Source organism: Marmota flaviventris, chromosome 6 (genome assembly GCF_047511675.1).
Source record: "Marmota flaviventris isolate mMarFla1 chromosome 6, mMarFla1.hap1, whole genome shotgun sequence".
In the NCBI taxonomy this organism is placed as follows: Eukaryota; Metazoa; Chordata; class Mammalia; order Rodentia; family Sciuridae; genus Marmota; species Marmota flaviventris.
The window spans coordinates 83,546,186-83,571,796 of NC_092503.1; the positions used below are offsets into that span (position 1 = coordinate 83,546,186).

General features: G+C 32.6%; 1 protein-coding gene and 1 non-coding gene across 4 annotated transcripts in view; both read right to left on the reverse strand.

Moving 5' to 3' along the window:
* The window catches only part of Myo6 (myosin VI), a 138,730-nt gene that overhangs the window by 37,206 nt on the left and 75,913 nt on the right, over positions 1 to 25,611 (reverse strand). For all 3 annotated transcript variants that reach the window (XM_071613248.1, XM_027928224.2, XM_027928222.2), the window contains exons 10-18: positions 21,978 to 22,058; positions 18,684 to 18,864; positions 12,271 to 12,415; positions 9,745 to 9,902; positions 8,168 to 8,259; positions 6,136 to 6,208; positions 4,006 to 4,133; positions 2,494 to 2,589; positions 2,063 to 2,236 (exon numbers count right to left, since the gene is read on the reverse strand). In XM_071613248.1, the coding sequence (XP_071469349.1) occupies positions 2,063 to 2,236; positions 2,494 to 2,589; positions 4,006 to 4,133; positions 6,136 to 6,208; positions 8,168 to 8,259; positions 9,745 to 9,902; positions 12,271 to 12,415; positions 18,684 to 18,864; positions 21,978 to 22,058 (1,128 nt within the window). The remainder of the gene's footprint in view (positions 1 to 2,062; positions 2,237 to 2,493; positions 2,590 to 4,005; positions 4,134 to 6,135; positions 6,209 to 8,167; positions 8,260 to 9,744; positions 9,903 to 12,270; positions 12,416 to 18,683; positions 18,865 to 21,977; positions 22,059 to 25,611) is intronic.
* Trnaa-ugc (transfer RNA alanine (anticodon UGC)) lies at positions 23,065 to 23,137 on the reverse strand. The gene has a single exon. It is a non-coding gene; the product is annotated as a tRNA-Ala (tRNA).

A 25,611-nucleotide genomic window follows, 5' to 3' on the forward strand; every position in this document is an offset into this window, starting at 1 on the left:
AAATCTTTTGTTATGGTTATCACTCAGTTATAGCTTTCAGCAGTGAACATAAAAATACATATTATTATATATATATACTTTTTGGGGGGTACAAGGGATTGATCCTAGGGGTACTTAACAACTGAGCCACATCCCCACCCCCTTTTTATTTTATTTTGAGACAGGGTCTCACTAAGTTGCTGAGGTTGGCTTTGAACTTGATCCTCGTGCCTCAGCCTCCCTAGTCACTGGGATTACAGGCATGCATCATCATACCTGGCTTATATAAACAATTTTAAGTCACTTCAAAGGCTCAACATAAAAGATTATTTAAAGCAAAGAAGAATTTTAAGAATGTTTTTGGTTATAATTATGTTATCTAAAATTTCAAGTATGTTCTTATCAGCAAAACTACTACAGTACCACAGTAGGAAAAAACTTAATGAATGTTATCCACTTTATAGCAGCAAATGTCCTCTTTTTTAAAAATTTTTTTGAGTTGGGGGTTGCTATGTTGTCCAGTCTGACCCTTGAACTTCTGGGCTCAAGCAATACTCTGGCCTTAGCCTTCTGACTAGCTACAACTATGAGTACATTCCACTAACAAACTATTTTTAAACCAATCTGTTGTCAAATGTCCAATCAGGAATAAAAGAATATTCAAATTAGAGAAAACATATTGCCAACTGAGTAAAACATAAACTTATAATTAATGAATATAACATAACAAAATTCAAATATTTTTATTTGGCTATCTAAAAACATATTATTAATTTTTCCTATATTTATGTGTAAGCTATTTTTTTTAAACCTAGGTTTTACACATATGATTTTCTCAAATCATTATTTAGAGCCCATCTCAATCCAAAAAGGATTCAAGGTTTTACTAAAGTTAGTACCATGATACTAATTACATCATATTAGTATTTAAAGTACATATTTCAAAAGGCAAATACGTAATTTATTTCAAATATAATAACTTTACTGTGTGGAGATGTATAAAACAGAAATTAATTCTATTTCTTTGTTCTACACATGATAGTTTCTTGATCTTTAAACTTATATTATAAACATTTTTAAATTATTTTTATACAACTAATTTTATAACTAATTAGTAGTATTCAATTTCTAAGACAAACCTTGTGACAATTCCTTGTCAGATTTCAAAGAATAAATGTGACTCAAAATTAACAAATGAAATATTCTTTAATATTAAATAAGCAACTTAAAGAGTTTGCCACACCTGAGCAATTATCTTTTGCAGAAGTTATCAAAAGCTTTAATTAAATTTTAGTACAAGATGCATGCCCACAATGCCACTGTGAGAGAAAACATGTTGAAATGAATTATAAACTGCATCATTAACTTGAGACCGGCTCTTTTTAACATGGCAGCCACTCTATAAATAGGAGTCCATGAAGGCGATCATTTACCTGAAGCCCCTGGCTGTGCCTGCTTTTCCTCTCTCAACTCAACTAGTCCTCTCTAGCCATCCCGAGCTGAACTACTCCAGCTAAACAAAACTGCTGAATGAGGAAGGAAACAGAAAACACATGGGAAAGAGAAGGATTGAAGGTCAACTAGACAGTATGCAGAAGCAAGAACATTAGGAGCAGCAATCAGATATGTTATGCACCAAGAAAGAACACATTTAGAAAATCTTAAGCATTTCTGTATATTTAATGACTAGGGCTATGTTTTGATATTTTGCATATAAGTATCAACAAAGCAGGGTGTTCTCTTAAAACTCACTTGTGGGATTTATGACAGTGATCTAAATTATCCACTTTAGAATATAAAATAGTTTGATTAAGTCCCATTTGTTGATTCTAGTTATTAACTTTTGTGCTATGGGTGTCCTATTGAGGAATTTGGAGCCCGACCCCACCGACTGTAGATCGTAGCCAACTTTTTCTTCTATCAGACGGCGCGTCTCTGATTTGATATCAAGCTCCTTGATCCATTTTTTGAACAACCCACAATAAAAAATTAAAAAAAAAAAAGAAAAAAAGAAAAAAAAAATAGAATATAAAATAATATATTTTAAATACAGCAGAAACTTTCAAGTATTTAACACAAATACCTTAAATTTGTTTCCCACACTGATGAAGCTAAGTTTTCCTGCTTTTTGTTTTGTATCTTTGTTGTTATTTGTGGATGATTCAAATAATTCCCGTATAAACTTATCCCTGGATTCACATATTAAAGATTCAAGAGACATATGCAAAGCATCATTATTTTTCTCCACAAACTGGGTCTGAAAAACAAATCAAATAGAATGTTTTAGTTCATCTTATGATAAATGTCCCTTAATTCATCACTATTAATAGAACCCTCTCTTTGATAAAAGAAATGTTCTATATCTGTACTGTCCAAAACAGTCACTAGTCAATATGGATATTTAGCACCTGAAGTGTGACTAATGTACTAAGGAACCGAATTTTTAATTTTATTTAAACTTAAATAGCCAACTAGAAGCTATAGTTGTATTGTACACTATAGTGTTATACTCACTGTCTCATAGCACACTGCCCCTGCAAAGTGCCTGATAATGAAGCCTTCGTCATCTCTCAGATTCCTATGTACTGCCAGCTTAGACTTCCTAGGGATCTGAAAAACATATATAAGTTATTAAATTATGAAAAATACATTACTTAGGTGTCCTTTACACAATGTTTGAGGTATAAAATACTTAAAATTATAAAGGGAATTTTCACAATTATAGTGCTTTGTAAGCATCTGGATATACCTTAGAGTATTAGTGAATTCTAGCAAATTTTTGGTGATAATCTCTAGGGGAAAAAAACAGGTGTAAGACAAAACTACAAACAAACACAGACAAAACAAAATCCCATCATTAGAAGTACATGCAAGACATAGTTGGCATTTTATAAAGTTAACTGCCTATTTTATATATTTCAAAAGCAGCGGTTTTTGACTTTGGTACTTGTTAGAATCACCCAGAGATCTTTTAAAATCCACCAAAGCCCATAGCATTTAATCAGATGATTTCCAGATACAGCCAGGTAATAAATACCTGAGATCAGTACAGGGACTCTCCCACCGTACATCCTAACATGTTTACATAAAAAGCACAAACATTTCCAAAAAATTAAATCATTTTAAGATTGTATCATCTGAATATGGTATCTCATATTTGAATCATTTCAAGTTTCCAAAACACCTTCACACACACAATCACATCTGACCCATAAAATAACCTAAAGTAAAGGGAAAAAATCTCATTTAAAAATAAAAATAAGGGCTGGGGTTGTGGCTCAGCAGTAGAGCGCTCACCTAGCATGTGTGGGGCCATGGGTTCAATCCTCAGCACCACATTAAAAAATTAAAAAAGGCATTGTGTCCAACTACAACAAAAAAATAAGTATTAAATAAATAAATAAGAATAAGAATAAGAGTGGGAACTTTATAGGCTTAATCAAGGTCTGAGAGCTCACAGAACACAGGCTTTTCTCCATACAAAGCAACAGACCAGAACAAGTCAGGGAGAAGGCTCTGTAGCCAACTGCCTCATCTGCCTCTCAAACTTACCACTTCCTCATATGTATGCGAGAGTATTACTTAACTTCTCCCTGCTTGTCTGCTTGTCTGTAGCACAAATAGACTAATAGGACAAAGTGAGATAATTCAAGCAAAAACACTCAAAGAGGGCACAGTGATGCCACTCTTGTAATCCCAGCAACTCAGGAGGCTGAGGCAGGAGGATCACAAGTTCGAGGTATATACTTTCTAGCCAGAAAAGAGATTCTTGGTCCATATAAAGCAATATCATCAAGAAATATATATATAAATTAAATGTCCTTCTATAAAACATGGTATATATGAGAGAGTTACTTCAAACCTTACATAATTTGGTTTGAATCTAGCTGATGCTAGATATGAGAGAATTACTTCAAACCTTACATAATTTATGATTCTAATGATCTATTAATATCTGCTATCTGGTGCACCTTTTCAAAGACTTCTTTTCCCACCAGTGTCTCAACTTAAGAATGGCAAACTCACAGTGAGTCGGAAATGGTCCTTGTGCTTCTGGTGAACTGCAGATGTAAAGTGCTGGTCACTTGGCTGGGGAAGGCGGTTCTCTTCATCTAAAATATCCAGTATTCCAACTAATTTTGCTTCAATTAAATCTATTTCAAAAAATGAAAACACTCAGGGTAGAAACAACACTTTAAAGATAACATGAAAAATTTCAAATTTCAAGGACTGATTGGAAACAATGAAACAGATGATTCTGAAAGTATTCTATCAAAGACTATTGAGAACAGATGCATTTTTATTTCAACCTGGCCATTTGTTAGAAGGTCACATCATACTTTTAATATAGATTTTAGAAAATAACTCAATAAAGAAAATGAAAAATGTAATAACCATTCCACTGTAAACAAGGATAAGAGGGAAAGAAACCAGAAATTATCCCTTTTCCAGATGACATCTACATTCAAAATTAAGTAAAACTACAGAAGCTTTTGCATGCAGAGCTTTCAATACTAGTTTTAGAAACTGATTTTAATGCTTTCAAGCAAAACTTTTCAGGAACAGCACATTTTTATGCTCCTTTCCTTCACGCTGTTTGAATTTTCTGTCTGTCCAAAATAACTATAAAATGTAATCTGCTTGAGTAGAGTATATAAAAACTGTTGAATGGGACAGAGCTCCAAGACACAGGAAGAGAATTTAAGATTCTAACTGCCTTGATCAGAACATAATGCTTCTTGGGTAATTAACAGTTGTAAAGGAGGGACATGTTATAATGAGGGTATTCTGATAGATGTAGAAGGAGGCAGAGGTGGGCTGAAAGATTCAGAAAAGGATGAATTCCAGGCAGATAGCAAACCACCCAGTCAAAGGCACAGAGATGAGAAAAGAGAGGGGTATTCTGAGTAGACGAGGGAGCATGTGCAACTTCTTAATATACATGACTATTTAATATAATTTAATATAAATATAAAAAGTATCATCATCATTATTATTCTATGTTGTCCAAGCCTAGACATGAGTTATTGACCAGATTGTCAAAAGACCCCTTGCAAACAGCTGATTTTAGAGATGGGGTAGAAAAAAAGGAGAACTGAAAGCTAGCTGGGGGATTAGAGGGGAAGGTTTCTTTATTGCTAAAAAAGAAAAAAGGCAAGGAAAACAGAGACCCTTCTGCTACACAGTATTCTGTGGATGTGACACATGGAATTTCTAAAGCCAACTTGCAACCTCTGAGAGGGTGCACAGAAGAGAAGAGAACTAAGGGAATCTCTGACAATCTTCACCTGGAGCCTAGCCTAATTATGGAGTTTGTCATGAGAGACAATAAATCCCTTTGCTGCCTGAGCAACTGAGTCTCCTCCAAACTGGTTCACACTTTTAGGATTTTTAAGTAAATACACAATAAATAGAAGAGCTTTTAGAAAAAGTTTCAACAAAGCTGAATCTGATGTCTTGATAGGAAAAATAAATTGCAAGCAGTATTAAGAAAGTAAACTTCCAGGATAGGGTTCTAATTCAGTGGTAGATCACTTGCCTAGCATGTGTGAGTCACTAGGTCCGATTCTCAGCACCTCAAATAAATAAATAAAATAAAGGTCCATCAAGAGGCTGGGGCTATAGTTCAGTGGTAGAGCACTTGCCTAGTATATATGAGGTGCTAGGTTTGATCCTTAATACCACATAAAAATAAAGAAATAAAATAAAGGCATGCTATCCATCTACAATTACAAAAAAATAAATAAAATTTTAAAAAGGTCCACTGACAAGTAAATATATATATATATATATATATATATATATATATATATATATATATATATATACATACATACATACACACACATACATATATATATTTTTTTTTTAAAGTAAACATGCCTGGGGCTGGGGTTTGCGGCTCAGTGGTAGAGTGCTCGCCTCGCACATGTGAGACTCTGGGTTCGATCCCCAGCACCACATAAAAATAAATAAATAAAGATATTGTGCCCATGTATAACTAAAAAAATTTTTTTAAAAAAGATAAACATCCCTCAGATACTAGTTTCAAGTCCCATGGCTACTAATGTAAGTCACAGAACACAGAAAAGTGACTAGCAAATGCACTTGCTATACTTTCACACATTTCCCAAAAATAGAATAAAAAATACATACCTATACAGTCCTGATTATCCACATAATGTACTTCATTAACACCTAAACCTTCTTTTTGATAGAGTTCTTGCTCCTAGAAATGAAATAATCATAAATACATAAACAAAGTGCAATATGAAATGTAGTTAATTTCTGTGTCATTTTGAATCATAACATTTACTAATTAAAATGCAAAAGTTTAAACCAACTATTATAACCTTAAATGGTTTTCCAAAGATAGAAAATTTTCTGGCAGGGAGGGATGTACTCTACTACTGATATATATTCCAAACCCTTTTAATTTATTTTGAGACAGGGTCTCACTAAGCTGGAGAGGCTGGCTTTGAACTTGTGATTCTCCTGCCCCAGTCTCCTGAGCAACTGTGATCTTTGGCATGCATCATAACACCCAGCTAAGACAAAATAAATTTTAAATATTTGCAGACAGACATTAAAGGTAATAATAATTAACTGGAAATGAATTATAAGTACCTATACAGGAATATTATACAAGGTAGAAAAGAAACAAAATTTGGAAGAATAATGTACAAATAAAAAATTGAATTCCTAGATATAAATTTAGTAACTTTTTGAAAAGAAAATTTAAAGGATTTTATTAGATGGGTATGCTACTCAATAAGTTTAAGTTTGTATGTTCTAACATTTTCTCATCAATTTAAATATTTCCATTCATGAGTTATACTAGAAATGCTTTCTGACATTCTGGAGGGCACTCTTTACTTGAACCCAATCTGAATTTGAAATTCACATTTATATTTAGAGGATTATTATAAAAGTAAATATAAATCAAGACAGTGTCTCCTCTTTATAGAGTTCCTATTTCTAGATAAAGATTCTTGCTGGGTGGTGTGGAAAGAAGGACTAGTGTATATTAAATGAGAGTCATGCACATAAAATTTCACATGGTATTGGAAAAACTAATTTAGTTGGGTAAAACGTTTTCAGAACTATCTTACCTGTTTCATCTGTCTGTTTATGATCAAAATTGGTTTAACTACAACATATAAGTAACCCATACAAAAGCTGGAATGTGTGGAATGAAATCCCACAGAGACAAAAACACAATAAAATTGTGGGAAAAGACAGATGGGATAGGAATAGGAAATAAATAGTTAGGAAATAAAATTCTGCACACTTCAGCCCAAATACAGTAGAGGACGGAACTCAGAAAATATAAGTGTTAATATAAAGAAACTAAAGGTTTGTGGGCCAGCAGCCAGGAAAGGAGGCAGAAGTTACAAACATGCTCTGGGAATTGGTTTCTTCATCTGTAAAATAAAGAACTGGACTAGATGACCTATCAGTGCCTTTATCTTTTTTTCAGAAAAACATATCTCTAATAGTACAAAGGAAGGAATGTCAAGGGTTTTGGTAAAAAATATTATAGAATTCAGATTTAAAGGAAAAAATAATGAACCTAATCACAACTCAACTATTCCAAAGCTACTTTTATTTTTACTGCACACTAAAGAATTATAAAGAAACTCCCTAGCTATGTGTGGTATGCCCACAGTTATTTACTATAAGCAATGGCAAGAAGTTCCTTACTGGACCAGAGATTGTGGCCAACCAAAGGCAGGCTATTCACAGCCAACTGGCAGTCCACAAATTAACATGGCAAGAAAAGTATTGTCCAGAGGCAAATGGATATATGGTATCTACTGACCCGGTACCTTTGCCACTCCCTACAGAGTGGGCAATAGAGTGACACAAAGCTTGGGAAAAAGGGCAAGAAAGGCCATGTTCAGAGATGAGAGAAGAAGGTTGTACAGCAGTGAAAGAATTAAAGACAATCATAATCAGAAAAGAGAAGGGAAAAAAAAGGAAAACAAAACAAGCAGAACTTCTGAGGAAGTACCAATTCATTTTTTACCAGTCCCTAAACTTTGGCTGAACCATAACATCTGCTGGGCTTCCCTGATTCCTGGACCACCCTTTCATTATACTCCAGCAATTGGGGAACTATAGCATGTCTCTCTTCCTTGAAATTTAAAATAGCTTAATTTGGATTTTAAATTGTAAAAATGATTACCTCCTTCAGAATCCTTTCATTAAAAAATTGTTGAAGTTTTTCATTACAATAGTTGATGCAAAATTGTTCAAAACTGTTATGTTCAAAGTACTCTGAAAATTAAGAGCCAGCACAAAGAATCATCATCAATTCAACTTCATATAAATTTATCCCATAAAATAAAACATTATTGTATCAACAGATCAATTTAAAATTGGGCTTTAAAAATATATTCAATTGTTTTATACTCCCCAAGTCTTCTTATTTTAAGACAAATTATATTAGACACTATAATTGAGAAATAAAAATACCTTTCTCTAATTGGACAAAAAACTGTTTGGCAGGTGAAATAAATTATATAGTATAATAACAAAATGTAAGCCATTTGTAACATAATTTTTAAAGCATGAGTATTTAAGCAATTCAAAGCCCAAAATGACATAAAAAAATTTATCTATAAAATTAGAGTTATCAAAAATACCATAAATACTGATTCACTTCTGAAATTATATTACATAATATCTAAGATCTACAGGGTTCTAAAATTTTATGAATCTCTGTATGTGTGTATTATGCTAAAACTGATATAGACTAGTATACAAACAAATGTATAAAGATTGTGAAATCTTAAGAAGTCAGTGATGGGGGGTTATCTATCTTTGAACAAAAGGTAGTATTTCATTATAAATTTTAAAATACCTATTACATCACATAAAAACAAAAGCAAAACTCTGAGCCTCTCAAAATGTAAATACTTATCTTCTGTTGGCAAAGGCAAACAAATCACAAAGAGAAACATACCAATCCCGCAAACCAGAAGAAACACCTGATATCAATAAAGCCCAGTACAAAACCCATCAGATTTACTTCAAGATTTTAATAACATAGTCATTCAGAACACAGCAGTGTTCAGACTGTATTCAGTAACCCATTTAATTTCTGGTTGAACCATTCCACAGTGATTCACAATAATTTGTTATCTTATTCATTTGATGGAAAATGAACTAGAAATAGTTATTTGTTGACAATTAACACTAGCAATGAATTCTTACAATTATGAGGTTAACCTATATATCTTAGGTGAACGTTTACCCAGCTCTACATGTTCAACCATGGTTTTAGTGACTTTATTATCTACATTAGTCACATTATCTGAATTTGTAGCACTGATTTTCACCTTTATTTCAGATGTATTCATTTAAGCAGAGACATTTAAACTATATATATTTTGTTTTCAGTTGTAGTTGAATACAATACCTTTATTTTATTTATTTATTTTTATGTGGTGCTGAAGATTGAACCCAGCGCCTCATATATGCTAGGCGAGCGCTCTACTGCTGAGCCACAACCCCAGCCCCTAAACTATGGGTTTTAATCAACATGTTTTAATTTTGTCCTTAAGACTTAAAGAATCTTTCCCTTTTTAAAAAACTATCAACTTTCTACAAATCATATTATAAAATGCAAGTTTGAACGTACAATTGAAAACATATCAAATAAAAGGTATTAAGGAGATAATGGCTTTTTTAAATATATATATTCTTATATGTGCAAAGAAATATCAAACAAAAATAAACTCACAAAAGAATTATACTTACCAAAACCAGCAATATCTAGAACTCCAATAAAATAGGATGAAGTTTCAAAAGGAAAACACTGATTAACTCTGTTTACCACATGATCAAAAAGATGGCTATAGACAGTCTTTGCCAGGGCATCACGAGCATTGTTTGCTTGCTCCACTTTCAAGGGGACCCTGCAAAAAAAGACTATATCAATGAAAATTCCTTATGGGAACATAGTGTGAAAAAATACCAAATACCCAAAGTTAAATGTACCTGAACATATTCACTGTGAAGAACAAACAGTTACCAAGGGTCATATATGAATAGGCACAGATAAACAGGGCTACAGAGAGAGCTGTAAAAAAGAACTAAAGGAACCATCTAAAATTAGATTTAAAAATCTCCTACTGATTAAAAAAAACTTCAGGCTTGAAAAATCATTTTAACTTTAATTTACATTTCACTTTACATGATGAGTAGGTAAAAATTACTCAGAGGAATAATCTTCCTTTTGACTTTCTTAAATGTGAAAGAAACTGTTTAATTCAGAATAACTTTGAAGTCTGGTAATTTATTTACCTTGTTCAAGAAAAATATTTAGTTACTCCTTAAAATTTGAACTGTCCAACTCTACCATATTAGTAACTACATATGATACAACAGTATTAGATGTTGCACATACAGATACATGACCTATGTTCTTAAGAAATTACATTTTGATGAAGAGAGAGTGGCATAAAGGAGAATTTCCTAACACCACACTAAATGCTATCATAATGATAAGCATGTGTCACTATGAGAGTACAAAAAAGAAAAAAAAAGATAAAATTTCGAAGTTACTTTAAAAATCATTTGAATAAACCTGATATTTGAATTCCCTCTAAATAGTGTTTTTTAATACTTAACATTCCTGCAAGAGTCCCATTCTCCCCACCCCAACATGCACACAGTGCTAGGTACTAAAACTAGGGTCTCACAAATGTTAGGCAAGTAGGCAAGTACTCTACCACTGAACTACATCCCCATCCTATTTTATTTTGAGACTATGTCAGGCAAAACTGCCAAGTCTGCCCTCAAACTTGAAATCCTCCTACCTCAGCTTCCTGAATAGCTAGGATTACAGGTACATGTCACCAAGCCCAACTTTTTCTGAAATAAGTCACTTGAGTTCACTGTCTGCCATGGGACATTTCTTGAACTGATGTTTATGTGAATACCCTATAGAGAAAACATGTAAAAGAACTGCTTTGGAACAAAGTGGAAATGGGGAAACAAAGGAAGCAGTACCTTAAAACCACTCAATCCATGACCTTTATGGGTTTTCCCTTGGAATTTGGTTTCTTCTCTAAAGAACCAAGAAATTGGGGCTGGGGTTGTAGCTCAGTGGTAGAGCACTTGCCTAGCATGTGTGAGGCAATGGGTTCAATCCTCAGTACCACATAAAAAAATAAATTTAAAAAATAAAGGTATTATGTCCATCTACAACTAAAATAAATTTTTAAAAAACAAGAAATTAAGGAACTTTAGGACAATGCTGTACAAATTTCTTACAGAGCTTTTCTTTGTAGTACAAATAATTTAGAATTAGTTTAGCAAAAAAAAAAAAAAAAAGATAAGCCTAAGCATATCTTGCTTCTATTTCCAAACATGTAAGAGGTAGTAAATTTTTAAGCAGATAAAATACCTTTTTGTATGTTCTTTTAGTCACGTAGAGTAACACATGCCTGTAGTCCCTACTACTTAGGAGTTCGTATAGTAACACACAATGCTAAGCCCAAATATAAATATTATTGCATAGATTAAAATCAAAAGTATAGGCTATTGAGCCAAACTATACACATATCTAGGCACAATCTACAAGTTCTTGATTACTGATTTGAAAAATCTTGGCTAGGCCCTTGTTATCTTGTAATTGCCTCTAAATGAAGACTCCTCAGTAAGGAGAGGTTGCACTTGCTGCATATTTTGCTAAAGTAAGTTCAACTTAGTGGAAGTTTTAGTATACAATATTTGCACGGGCAATCACTTGTTAAGTAAAATGATCTGTTACCCCAAACAGTCAGATATTGATTTAAATAATCAATTCACATTTTTGTAGTTGTTCGCAAGTAAATCCCTCTCTTACCTTATGAATTTCAAATATGTGCCATGCAGAATATCTAAAAGGAACAATTTTTAAGAGTTATGCAAATCCCCATTTATTTATATGATGGATTACTGCAGTAAGATGCACAGATTTTTGATCTACCAAGTATATCTTTTTTTTAATTTTTATTGTTGGTTGTTCAAAACATTACATAGTTCTTGACATATCATATTTCACACTTTGATTCAAGTGGGTTATGAACTCCCATTTTTACCCCGTATACAGATTGCAGAATCACATCGGTTACACATCCACTGTTACATATTGCCATACTAGTGTCTGTTTGAGAATATTAAAATGAAAAGAATGAATGATACATAAAGATCAATCTTAAATCTTTGTTTTCAAAACGTATATACATCTCCTTGAGAAAATGCAAAACAGGAATTTTGCAGCGCAATTAAGGGACTTACTTTATAACTGTTCCTTTGGTGCCCCCTGCTGTCGTTAGCATAACTCTTGTGGTTAAACTTACACGAAGATCATCTTGGTCCAAACCCAGTAGTTCAGCACAATATTCCAATGACTGAGTAGATTTATTCTTCAGATTACAACCACCTAATGAAATTTAAAATTAATAAACATTATCTAATCCAAATTTTCAAAACCCATTTCTCAGAATTACACTTTACCATTTTCTCTCTCATATGAGGACGCTAACACAATGGAGGGTGAGACAGAAGTTCACTGGATTAGACAAAGTGGAATGAAGGGAAAGGAGGGGCAACTGGAATAGGAAAGACAGTAGAATGAATTCAACATAACTTTCCTTTGGTCATATATGAATACACCACAATGAAACTCCACATCATGTTCAACCATAAAAATGGGATCCTTGAGCTCCATGCTTGGAAATTGTGTAAAATAACTAAAAAGTTCCTTATTTATGTTTATTTGGTTGCATTTTAAAAATGCACTTTGCCCTGGAATTATGATGTTGCATAGGTCTGTGTTTTTACCTTCATGATAACACAGTGGTTCTATGAAGATAAATAATTGTATTTATACCTATGAAGTATTATGATAGTTGAATAAAAAAATAAAAATTGTCTTTCCTTGAAAAAAAATGGGATCCTAATTAGAATGTTATACTCCATGTATGTATGTCAAAATATACTCTGTTGTCATATATATCTAAAAATAATAAAACACAAAACAAAAAAGTCAAAATACAAAAAAAAGAATTACACTTCACTAATAAAAACTATAGAATACACAAGGCTTATTTGTAACTCTTTTTCACATCTTTGTCAGATATTCCAAGACGAACAAGAGATCCTAAGTCAGGAAAAGCCTATGGTATAACAGATCCCCTTATCTGTAGTTTTGATTTCCATAGTTTGTTACCTGCCATAAACCACAATCCAAACATATTAAATGGAAAATTCCAGAAGTAAATAATTCATAAGTTTTAAATTGTGCACCATTTGGAACAGCATAATAGAACTGTGTGTCATCTTGCCAGGGATGTGAATTACCCCTTCGTCCAGTACATCTACACTAAAATGACATAATTCTCAAAAAAGTAACCAATAATTCATTTAAATATTTCTTTTCTTTTATTATATTGATAAATTTTTATATATACCTATATGAATTATGTAAGGTTAAGAAAACAACTTTTTAAAAAATCTTAAAAATGCAAAAGACTTTTTAAAAAAGGAAAAGACTATAAAATAAAGTAAGGTTTTCATGTCACTCCCTTTCCAAAATAGTTCTTCAAACATTTTTAAGTTTATTATTATAATAAAATACTTTTTTGTTATATGGAATCTAAAAAACATAGGCAGTCCCAGAAGGCATTTTAAGTATTTCCATCATGCAAAAACCATATTTATGACAGTTAAGAGTCCTACAAGTACTGGGAAATCATATTAGCCAAATTTTATTGCTATATCACTTGCATGTATAAATATGTAACAATGAATCTCACCATTATGTGTAATTATAATGCACCAACAAAAATACAGAAAAAATTCCTTACATGTTTACTGGAAAATAAATTTTCCAATAAAATAATTTCAAAATATTTTTTTTCACCAAGTTTCTAGGACATGCCAAAAATGAGCTATCAAGGGGGGAAAACCCCACTTCTACTTAGAAATCATTTGGATCACAGATTTAATGGAGAGTCATAGGAAAGATGAAGATAAATGTAATAAAATCTTAACTATTAATATTATATTAGTCTAGTTTTATCTCTTGAGCCTTTGCCTTATTACCATCTGTACTATATCCTGCTTATTTCTGCTGCAACTGAAGGAACTTTAAGAAAAAAATAAAGTGATAATGCAAAAATGTACTTAATCCCTTCTGACTAATTAGTGCTCTTCAACTAACTGGATCATGCAACATCCATGATACTCCATATACATCTACAAGTTCTACCACAGGACAATAATTAGAGGTATGAAAATACAACCTATTACTTATAATAACATTTCCAAAGTGTATGCTAATTATCCTAACACTTAAAATCTTTCTTTGTTACTTAGAATCTCCCATATGTTCCTTTAACATTGCTAAAAAGCAAATGAAACATAACAACATTCATTATATTTTCACAATAAATTTTCCAATTCCTCTAAAAAACTGATAAGAAATTAAATGTACCCTAAAAAATATCTATATTGCTACAATTTCATTTTAAGTAGGCAGCAATCTGTATTTTTATTTTACGTATTCACTAACGGTGATTACTATGTACCAACCACAAATACTCAAATCATTTTATAAATATTTAACTTATTTATTCCTCTCCACAACATGAAGACCATTATTACCCTTAACAGTGAAGAAACTGAGATATGGAAAGGTTAAGTTCCTCTCCCAAGGTCATGCACAGCAGATAGTACAAGATAAAGCTGTCTGATTCAAGAGCATGTGAGCTTATCTATGCTATGTTGAATCTCACATTATTGATTTCACAGCATCACAGGACATTAAATCTGAAAGTCATTGTCTATTTTAGTATACTCATTCACAGATCATAAGGTTTAGTAGCCTGGAGGCAATGAAGGACAATTATTACAGGCTTCTGAGCTAGTCAGACATGGATAGAACAGGTTCTCCCAGCTAAAACTTATTAATAACCATGTGTATTATCTCACTTTTGCGCAGGCTCCTCATCTATAAAATGGAGATAATATCTCTTACCTCGTTATTTTTTGATGTTTTAACTATGATTATGATAAAATATAAGATGTGAAAAAAAGTATCTTGCATAGGGTACTTTTTTTTTTTTTTTTTGTGGTACTGGAGACCGAACCTAGGACCTTGAAAATGCTAGACAAGCACCCTACCACTGAGGTACACCCCAGCTCTGATACTTTTTATTTTTTCCTTCCTCTTGTGCCCCCTTTCCTTGTTGCATACAGATACTGTACTTTAAAAGAACTTATGGATTATTTCATTTTGTAAATGAAGAAACCAAGGTTCACAGAACCCCAGGGATCTGACACAAAAGCCCATGTTATTAACTGCTATATTAAATAGCGCTTTCAGTTCTTCTTAACTAATTTCTGTATAAGATTCTAAAACAATGTATTAATGCAAAGGTCAACAATCTTTTGCTCTAATCTTTTTTCCTAAGCCAGATAGTAAATATTTTAGGTTTTCCAGGACATCAGTCTGAACTATTCAGCTCTGCTACTGCAAATGAAAACTGGCATAGACAATACACAGATGCATGGGTGTGATTATGTTCCAATAATGTTTTGTTTATAAAAATAGGTGGTGAGCCAGATTTGGCCCATAGGTAACAGTTTGCCAATCCTATATTCAGGGATCACATTTAGAACTAAGTAAAGTTTCACTATTTATGCTATATACAGACTGCAACACTAGAGTTAAATGTTACTTTTTTTTTTTTTTCCAAACTGGGATCCCCAACCCTTTTTTGTATTTTCTTTAGAGACAGGGTCTCGCTGACTTGCTTAGGGCCTTGCTAAATTGCTGATTCTGGCTTTGAACTTGCAGTCCTCCTTCATCAGCTTCCAAAAGCTCTGGGATTACAGGTGTGCACCACCAAGCCCAGCTGAATGTTAACTATTTAGATATACTTCAATTTTCTTATTTTTTATTATTAGTTGTTCAAAACATTACAAAGCCCTTGACATATCATATTTCATACATTTGATTCAAGCAAATTATGAACTCCCATTTTTACCCCATATACACATTGCAGATTCACATCGGTTCCACATCCACTTTTTTACATACTGCCATACTAGTGTCTGTTGTATTCTGCTGCCCTTCCTATCCTCTACTATCCCCCCTCCCCTCCCCTCCCCTCCCATCTTCTCTCTCTACCCCATCTACTGTAATTCATTTCTCTCTCTTGTTATTTTTTCCCCTTTTCCCTCACTTCCTCTTATATGCAATTTTGTATAACAATGAGGGTCTCCTTCCTTTACCATGCAATTTCCCTTCTCTCTCTCTTTCCCTCCCCCCTCTGGACCGTGTTTAATGGTGATCTTCTTCTCATGTTCTTCCTCCCTACTCTGTTCTTAGTTGCTCTCCTTATATCAAAGATGACTTTTGGCATTTGTTTTTTAGGGATTGGCTAGCTTCACTTAGCATAATCTGCTCTAGTGCCATCCATTTCCCTGCAAATTCCATGATTTTGTCATTTTTTAGTGCAGAGTAATACTCCATTGTGTATAAATGCCACATTTTTTTATCCATTCATCTATTGAAGGGCATCTAGGTTGGTTCCACAGTCTAGCTATTGTGAATTGTGCTGCTATGAACATCGATGTAGCAGTATCCCTTTAGTACGTTCTTTTAAGGTCTTCAGGGAATAGTCCGAGAAGGGCAATAGCTGGTTCAAATGGTGGTTCCTTTCCCAGCTTTCCCAGGAATCTCCATACTGCTTTCCAAATTGGCCACACCAATTTGCAGTCCCATCAGCAATGGACAAGTGTACCCTTTTCCCCACATCCTCGCCAGCACTTGTTGTTGTTTGACTTCAGAATGGCTGCCAATCTTACTGGAGTGAGATGGTATCTTAGGGTGGTTTTGATTTGCATTTCTCTGACTGCTAGAGATGGTGAGCATTTTTTCATGTACTTGTTGATTGATTGTATGTCCTCCTCTGAGAAGTGTCTGTTCAGGTCCTTGGCCGTTTGTTGATTGGGTTATTTGTTATCTTATTGTTTAATTTTTTTGAGTTCTTTGTATACTCTGGATATTAGGGCTCTATCTGAAGTGTGAGGAGTAAAAATTTGTTCCCATGATGTAGGCTCCCTATTTACCTCTCTTATTGTTTCTCTTGCTGAAAAAAAAACTTTTTAGTTTAAGTAAGTCCCATTTATTGATTCTTGTTATTAACTCTTGTGCTATGGGTGTCCTATTAAGGAATTTGGAGCCCGACCCCACAATATGTAGATCGGAGCCAACTTTTTCTTCTATCAGACGCAGAGTCTCTGATTTGATATCAAGCTCCTTGATCCATTTTGGTGAGAGAAAGGGATTCAGTTTCATTTTGTTGCATATGGATTTCCACTTTTCCCAGCACCATTTGTTGAAGATGCTATCCTTCCTCCATTGCATGCTTTTAGCCCCTTTATCAAATATAAGATAGTTGTAACTTTGTGGATTAGTCTCTGTGTCCTCTATTCTGTACCATTGGTCCACCCGCCTGTTTTGGTACCAGTGCCATGCTGTTTTTGTTACTATTGCTCTGTAGTATAGTTTGAAATCTGGTATCGCTATGCCGCCTGATTCACACTTCCTGCTTAGAGTTGCTTTTGCTATTCTGGGTCTTTTATTTTTCCATATGAATTTCATGATTGCTTTATCTATTTCTACAAGAAATGCCATTAGGATTTTGATTGGCATTGCATTAAACCTATAGAGAACTTTTGGTAATATCACCATTTTGACGATGTTAGTTCTGCCTATCCATGAACAGAGTATATTTTTCCATCTTCTAAGATCTTCTTCTATTTCTCTCTTTAGGGTTCTGTACTTTTCATTGTATAAATCTTTCACCTCTTTTGTTAGGTTGAATCCCAAGTATTTTATTTTTTTTGAGGATATTGTGAATGGGGTGTTTTTCCTCATTTCCATTTCAGAAGTTTTGTCGCTGATATACAGAAATGCCGTTGATTTTATATCCTGACACTTTGCTGAATTCATTTTAGTTCTAGTAGTTTCTTTGTAGACCCTTTTGGGTCTTCTAGGTATAGAATCATGTCGTCCGGAAATAGTGATAATTTAAGTTCAATTTTCATAAGAATGAAAATTTTAGTTTATTTTTGTTTCTCATAAATAAGGTATATAGTGTTAAACTGCCCTGATTAACTGATCCAAGTTTGGATCAATGAACCAGAAAAATTTCAAAAATACTTTAATAGATGATAGAGAATTAATCTGTTGTTAAAAATGTACCATCATCCAGGAGCGGTGACGCATGCCTGTAATCCCAATGGCTGGGGAGGCTGAGGCAGGAGAATCTCAAACCAGCCACAGCAAAAGCAAGGCACTAAGCAACTCAGTGAAACCATGTCTCTAAATAAAACAAATTAAGGCTTGGGATGTGGCTCAGGGGAGTGCCCCTGAGTTCAATCCCAGATATAGGAGGGAAAAAAAAAAGTACCATTAGTTAAAATTTTTAACTATGACCCTAGTACTCAGCTGTTAATTTGTTCAAAACAAAGCTCATAATGAAGCATCGCTCATTTGTCAGGTTCACCATGTAACACACTACATTCTAGAAAATTCAAAAAACATGCACCTAAACATTTAGAATGATTTTTGATATGACCAAAAAATAAGAGTAAGTCAATCTAATTTTATGCCCTTAAGGAAAAAAAAAAAAAACCTGAAGTGCTGCCAGTGTCCTCAAAGTCAATGTTTCCAAGATGCAGGACACCCGCGACTACTCGGAACAGATCAAGCTTTTCTTCATCATCCAAACCAATTTTTTTCATGGCAGTGCACATTCTAATAAAATCTCCGTGGTCATCTAAGAGAGGATCTTTCAAGGAACCCGCCTTAAGATACTACAAAACAAGAAATTAATAATTAACTAATCTTCACATTTTTTAAGTAAACCAAAACTATAAAACCAAGTCTATTAATGCAACATATGTCATGCAAAAATAAAATTAGTCAATGAAAAAACTTAAGCATTCTAACACTTATAAAAATTGAATAACTAGGTAAAGTGTATATAATATCTCTTCACTCTTTCTTCCAACTACATGTAAACTACAATTATTTCAATAATAATTTCAATTTAAAAAAGAAATGTTTTATAACTATAATTTCAATTCTAAAGTATTATAATTCTAGGATATTAGATAAAGATAAATTCAATAAAGAAGGAGGGAATATATGTGGTTGAAATTAATCAAAATCTTTAGGTCAAAAAGAATTAAGGTAGTAATGGATATGTTAGTTTGATCTAATTATTCCAGAATGTATACAATATCCAAACATTACATTGCACCCCAATGTGTTTTACAAATATACACAGCTTTTTTTTCAATTAAAAACGAATAAGCAAAAAAAGGTAAAAAGTTGCAATACGTAACCCTGACAATTAGCATGACACTACTTTAGGTTAATTACCATCAATTCACTAAAGTTAAACAGAAGCAAATATCTGGGACAGAGTGATACATGGCTTTAGAAGTATTTTTTTAACCTTTCTGTATATACACAAGGTACAGTGTATTAAAGCATTATGCTTACTTTAGAAATGTATGCAATGACTAAAAACATTTCAGAAAAAAAAAGAAGAGAAAATTTGTTTTTTCTCCTAAAGGAATTTGTATCCAAAGTATTCAATTTGTTAGCACCTACAACAAGCTCAGAAAAAGGGATGAAGAAAGTTAGGCCTGCAGAAGCTAGGAAAAACATAACAGTAACTGGACAAAGAAAAAATGGTCTAGGAATTTTCCAGAACAGAGAATTAAGAAGTTAAAATAAGGAAGCATAATATTAGAATTAATGGCATTAAAAGATGGCTCCAGGAGGTGTATTTTTCTCCAAGGAAACAACTGCTTTTCAGCAGTTTGTCTTTCCACAAAAGTTTTTTAAACGTTCAATTATTTGTGAAATTTCTGGAAAATATCTAGAAAATGAAATTCCATTTTACTCTTAAAAAGAAGCAAAGGCAACAATCACATGCAGCAAAAAATTAACAGAAAACACATCATGCAGAATTTTTAGTCTTGCAATTCAATGCTTGCTTCGTTTAAAAACTGTTTCTAATCAAATGTTAATAAACATATTTGCTAAAGGGCAGACTAAAAATACTGCATTTTCCTAGAAATTACACACAGCTGAAAGACATTCAAATGGAATAAGGCAAAGGGTTTAGTCAAAATGATCACCTCATCCTCCTGATAAAGAAGACATAAAAAGCAATTTAAACATATTAATCCATTGTTCACCTTTGTATATTATACACACACATATTATCTCACCCTCCCTCCCTTTCAATAATATAAATAAGATTCTTGACAAACTATATTCATCTAAAAGTGAGTACTTTTTTGTCTCTGGAGAATAAATGATACTCTTTGAAGTGTAAACACCAGTTTTCTTTCAGTTTATTCTGTGACAAAGACCATATCTTTGTAAATAAATAAATATTTTCTTCCTTTAGGACAGCTGAAGCATCCTACAACTACAATATTTTGGCGATATTTTTATAAAAATATAATCTTCTCAAGACAAAGATACCATTATAAATACAATCTTGCTTCTTTAAAATCCAATCATGGATAAAACATAAAGTTCATGATTTATAATTCAGACATCTATCTAAAATGATATATAAAATGTCAAATTAATAAAAAATTAACTGTATACTCATCTATTTTGAATTCAATAAGGGTAATTTTGTTTTCTGATATTTAATATGAATATATATTTAAGATATATTTCATCTAACCCAGTTTGAAAGAAGTCAAAATATCTAGTTTATACAGGAATTAGAAATTGATGATAATAAAAACTATTTAAATACTCAATATAAATGTTTTAATAAAATCAGTAAAGGCAATATAAACTAGAACTTATCCTAACTAATCCTAACTTAACTTTCCTAATGTAAGTCCCTTGTATAGACACAACTTAATACCATTTATTACTTAAACACTGCCTATTAAACTTTATAGGTCTTCAAATTAAAGATTAAATGTTTTTAAAACAGTACTTAATGGTATAATTATAACTAATTACTCTTAAAAATATTATAATGATTTAGAGAGGCCAATATACAAAACTTTATTTATTTATTTAGGTACACCAGGAATTGAAGCCAGGAGCACTTAACCACTGAGCTACATCCCCAGCCCTTTTTTTATTTTTTATTTTGAGACAGAGTCTCACTAAGTTACTTAGAACCTCACTAAGTTGCTAAGGCTGGCCTCAAACTTGTGATCCTCTTGCCTCAGCCTCCCAATTTGCTAGAATTACAGGTGTGTGCCAGAGTCCAGTTTAAAACTTAATATATTTTAGAAATAAGCTATTTTAAAGAGAAGTGCTATTAATATGTAAACATACTTTCACATGAATGCTTAGTCTATTGTCTACTTCAAACCTTAATTCAAACCTTGTACCTAATTCAAGGTACAAACCTGGTACCTAATTCAAACCTTAAAGTAGATAATAAATTAAAAATATATACTTTGTACTTAATCCTAAAAAGGTAATATGAGAAAAAGTTTCAAAAGTGCTAAAAGACAACAATTCTTAGCAATTTAAAACTATCATACTTGGAAAAGAGGAGGAGGAAAGCAGTGTCCTGAGTCCCTTGAACTAGAAGCTGTGGCTTCTGTAGATATCAACAGAGTTATAAAGTTCAGCACACTAAAAGAATGAGTACTTAAGTTTTTTGAAACATAAGTCTAAAAGTAAGAAATCTTATTCGGGCTCCTAATTTAAAAATATAACTTGCAGCATGATTTTTTTAAATATTTATTTTTTAGTTGTAGTTGGACACAATATCTTTATTTTATTTATTTATTTTTATGTGGTGCTGAGGATCAAACCAAGGGCCTCACACATGCTAGATGAGCACTCTACCACTGAGCCACAACCCCAGCTCAGCATGATTGTTTTTTGGCATTAAAATTTTAATTAAAAAAATAGTTTACTATACCTCAGGACTTCTGCGGTTCTGTAAAATCTGTTTGTCAGTTTCTTTGTTAGCAAAGTATCTAGTACAGCCTCGGTTTAAATACTATAATAAAAGAAATATAAAACAGAATTAATATATACAACCCACAGGGAAACAAAAAAATAACATCAAACAGGACTAACCATGAAGAACTTCTAAACATAAATTGAGTATTGTGTAATTCCTCAATTAAATTAGTACTTCAATATTTTATATTTTTTTACTACTTATCTACCAAGAATATTAAAAACTCCCAATCCCTGGAATAGATTAAATAAAATTATTAAAGTAAAAAACCAATACTATGTTTTTATTTTATTTATTCTAATTTGCTATATATGACAGCAGAATGCAATTCAATTCATATTACACAAATAGAGCACAATTTTTCATGTCTCTGGTTGTACACAAAGTAGAGTCACACCATTCGTATTTTCATACTCGTACTTAGGGTAATGATGTCTATCATTCCACCGTCTTTCCTACCCTCATAAACCCTTCCTTTCCTTTCCTCACACTGCCTCCCCATCCCCATTATGAATCAGCATTCTTATATGAGAGAAAACATTCGGCATTTGGTTTTTTGGGATTGGCTTACTTCACTTAGCAAATGTGTTGTGTGTGTATACACACATACACACACACACACAATGGAATATTACTCAGCATTAAGAGAGAATAAAATCATGGCATTTGCAGGTAAATGGATGAAGTTGGAGATTTTTTTTATTTTTAAAAGGCAATTTTATACATTCTCAGTATTGAATATCTCCCCCCTCCACAGTTGTGGTGCTGGGGATTGAATTCAATGCCTCAAGTGCAATACTACTGAGCTACATCCCAGTCAATTATCTTTTTAAAATACGATTTATAACATTACTACTACAAGTAATAATGAAAATCACCCACCTGCTAAACACATGAGATCTCAAATAACATATTATAGCTTAATATTTTAAGTGTCATTCTGAATAATTATGAAATACTATCCTTATTTTCTTAATTTCTGATTTTTTTAAATATTTTTTTTAGTTGTAGATAGACACAATATCTTTATTTATTTGTTTTTATGTGGTGCTGGGAATTGAACCCAGGGTCTCATGCATGCAAGGCAAGCGCTCTACCACTAAGCTACAACCCCAGCCCTAATTTCTGATTTTTAAACTCAGTTCTTCAAAACATGACTTTCACATTTACTGAAAGTTAACAGTGACTATATATAAAATTACAATATTTACTTTATGGATCAAATAATTTCAGCTTTTCTTCTCTCAATGATTTATACTACTTCTCAGAAACACTACAAAGTTAATAAGAGCTTTCAAAACAGAATAAAGGATGAAGTTGGACAAAAACAGAGGTTAAACACCTCTAATCCAAAAATTCCAAATCTAAAATGCTCCAAAATTTAGAGTTCCAGGTTTGGAGCATTTTATATTTTGGATTTGGGATTTTCAAACTTGTGGTGTTCACTTGATAAAGTCTATGCAAATATTCCAAAATCCAAGAAATTCTGAGATCTGAAATACTTCTGGTTCCAAAGCATTTAAGATAAGAGATACTTAATTTGAAATATATTCACCTCAAAGAAAATCTCTTACATTTAAAAGGAGGTCCATTAGATAGTACAACAGGATGAAAAAAGTTTATAAGGAAGTCCATAAGAAAAACAACAGGATGAAAAATAGTTTAAAACATTTCAGCTTTTCTTAAATTAGGCTACTATAATTCCATTATACCATGGCATGAATTACAAGACAAATATACCACATATATTCACCAAGAAAAATGTATAGTGAATTTGAATGTTTTAGGGGGATAAATTGATATTTTAGATGATCAATGTACCTATTTCCCTCTGTTATAAGTAAACATTAACATACTCCAAAATCGGACAATGATTACAGTTTCTTCTTCTACCCTTGAAGGGAAAAGGGATAATGCTGAAACATTTTTAATTGACTGTTTCAAAAAAAGAGTTATTTCACTTAATAGAATGGCAATGTAAACATATAGAGCCCAAACAAATATTCTCATTGCTACATGGTGCTTTATCTCCCCACTTCAATTTTTTGGTCAAGTTTTTGGCTTACAGACAGTTGGACATAAGACTAAAGGGGCTGGATATGTAGGTCAGTGTCCAACACTTGCCTAGCATGAGCAAGGCCCTTGGTTTGATTCCCAAGACTGCAAAAAATTTAAAATGTAAGAATGATAATTGTTTCTTCTACTTTTTCTATAATTAGAAAGCTGTAACTATCCTGCCATCCATTCTCATTCTATCCAAGCTTTCTTCATATTCAAGCATCTTTGCATGACTATAGCAAAAATATTTTAAAAGTTTTAATAAAGAGAGCTTTTTAAACCTTTTATTTTTTAAAATACATGTAGAGTTAATACAAATGTTTTCAAATAGGTGTATCTCTACAATTCCTTATATACACAAATTGGATAAAATAATGACAAAAAATTCAACAATTTTGGATGTGTTTGGTTTATCAGTTATAACTAAAGGACTTAACTAGAAAAACCTGATGAAATTACTGAGACAGTGTCAAGTCACTTCAAAGCAAAATTATTTGGGGAAGACAGAGAAGTATTTGTATGAAGATATACATGAGAGGAAGCACAAACTGTCTAATTTTCCACTAAAGCCCTTTATAGCTCTTCGGCCTCCCTCCTACCACTACTTTCTGCCTTATTCTTTATGATGCTTCTTGCTTTTGCTTATCTTCTTCCATCTTTCTTCATTTAAACACTTGGAAAATCCTTCCATTAAGTCTTGCAAAATCCCCAGGTCACTAAAGCATTCTATGTCTATTTTCTTATTATTCAACTTATCAGTCAGATTATGTGTCTCCCATCACATTCACAGTTGCTTGGTAACAGGTACTGTTTCTCATTTAAAATTTTTAATCCTGGCACATTACCTAACATCCAATGGGCAAGCAATAAATATGTGTTGTTGAATTAAAGAATATAATCATATGTCCTTTATTACTATTAATTCAGTGATCAAACTTTTTACAGATAAGTCAAAGGCAACTAACTTGAAAGCTAGTGTTACAAAACTATTATAAATTTCTAATTGAGCTTAAATTAATGTGGGGTTTAACTTCTATCCTTTTACCTATTACATTATGTACCCTCTCTATATATACAGGATAAGTATCCCTTATCTGAAATACTTGGGAAAGTGTTGTTTTGAAGTTGTTGTGTTTTTTTGTTTTGTTTTTTGTTTTTAATTTTGGAGTATTTGCAGACTTTCCACCTGAATATCCCTAATCCAAAAATATATCCCTAGATTTGGGATTCAGATTAGGGATGTTCAACCTGTATTATAAACTCAATATAACCCTCAATAAAGATCTCTCAGGGGCTGGGGCTGTGGCTTAGTGATAGAGCGCTTGCCTGGCACATGTGAGGGACTGCATTCAATCCTCAGCACCACATAAAAGTAAAATAAAGGTACTGTGTTTTATATAACTTTTTTTTAAAGATCTCCTTAGTGACTGGGGTTGCAGCTCAGTGGTAAAGTGCTCGCCTAGCATGCAAGAGGCACTGGGTTCAATCCTCAGCACCACATAAATGTAAAATGAAGATATTGTGTCCACCT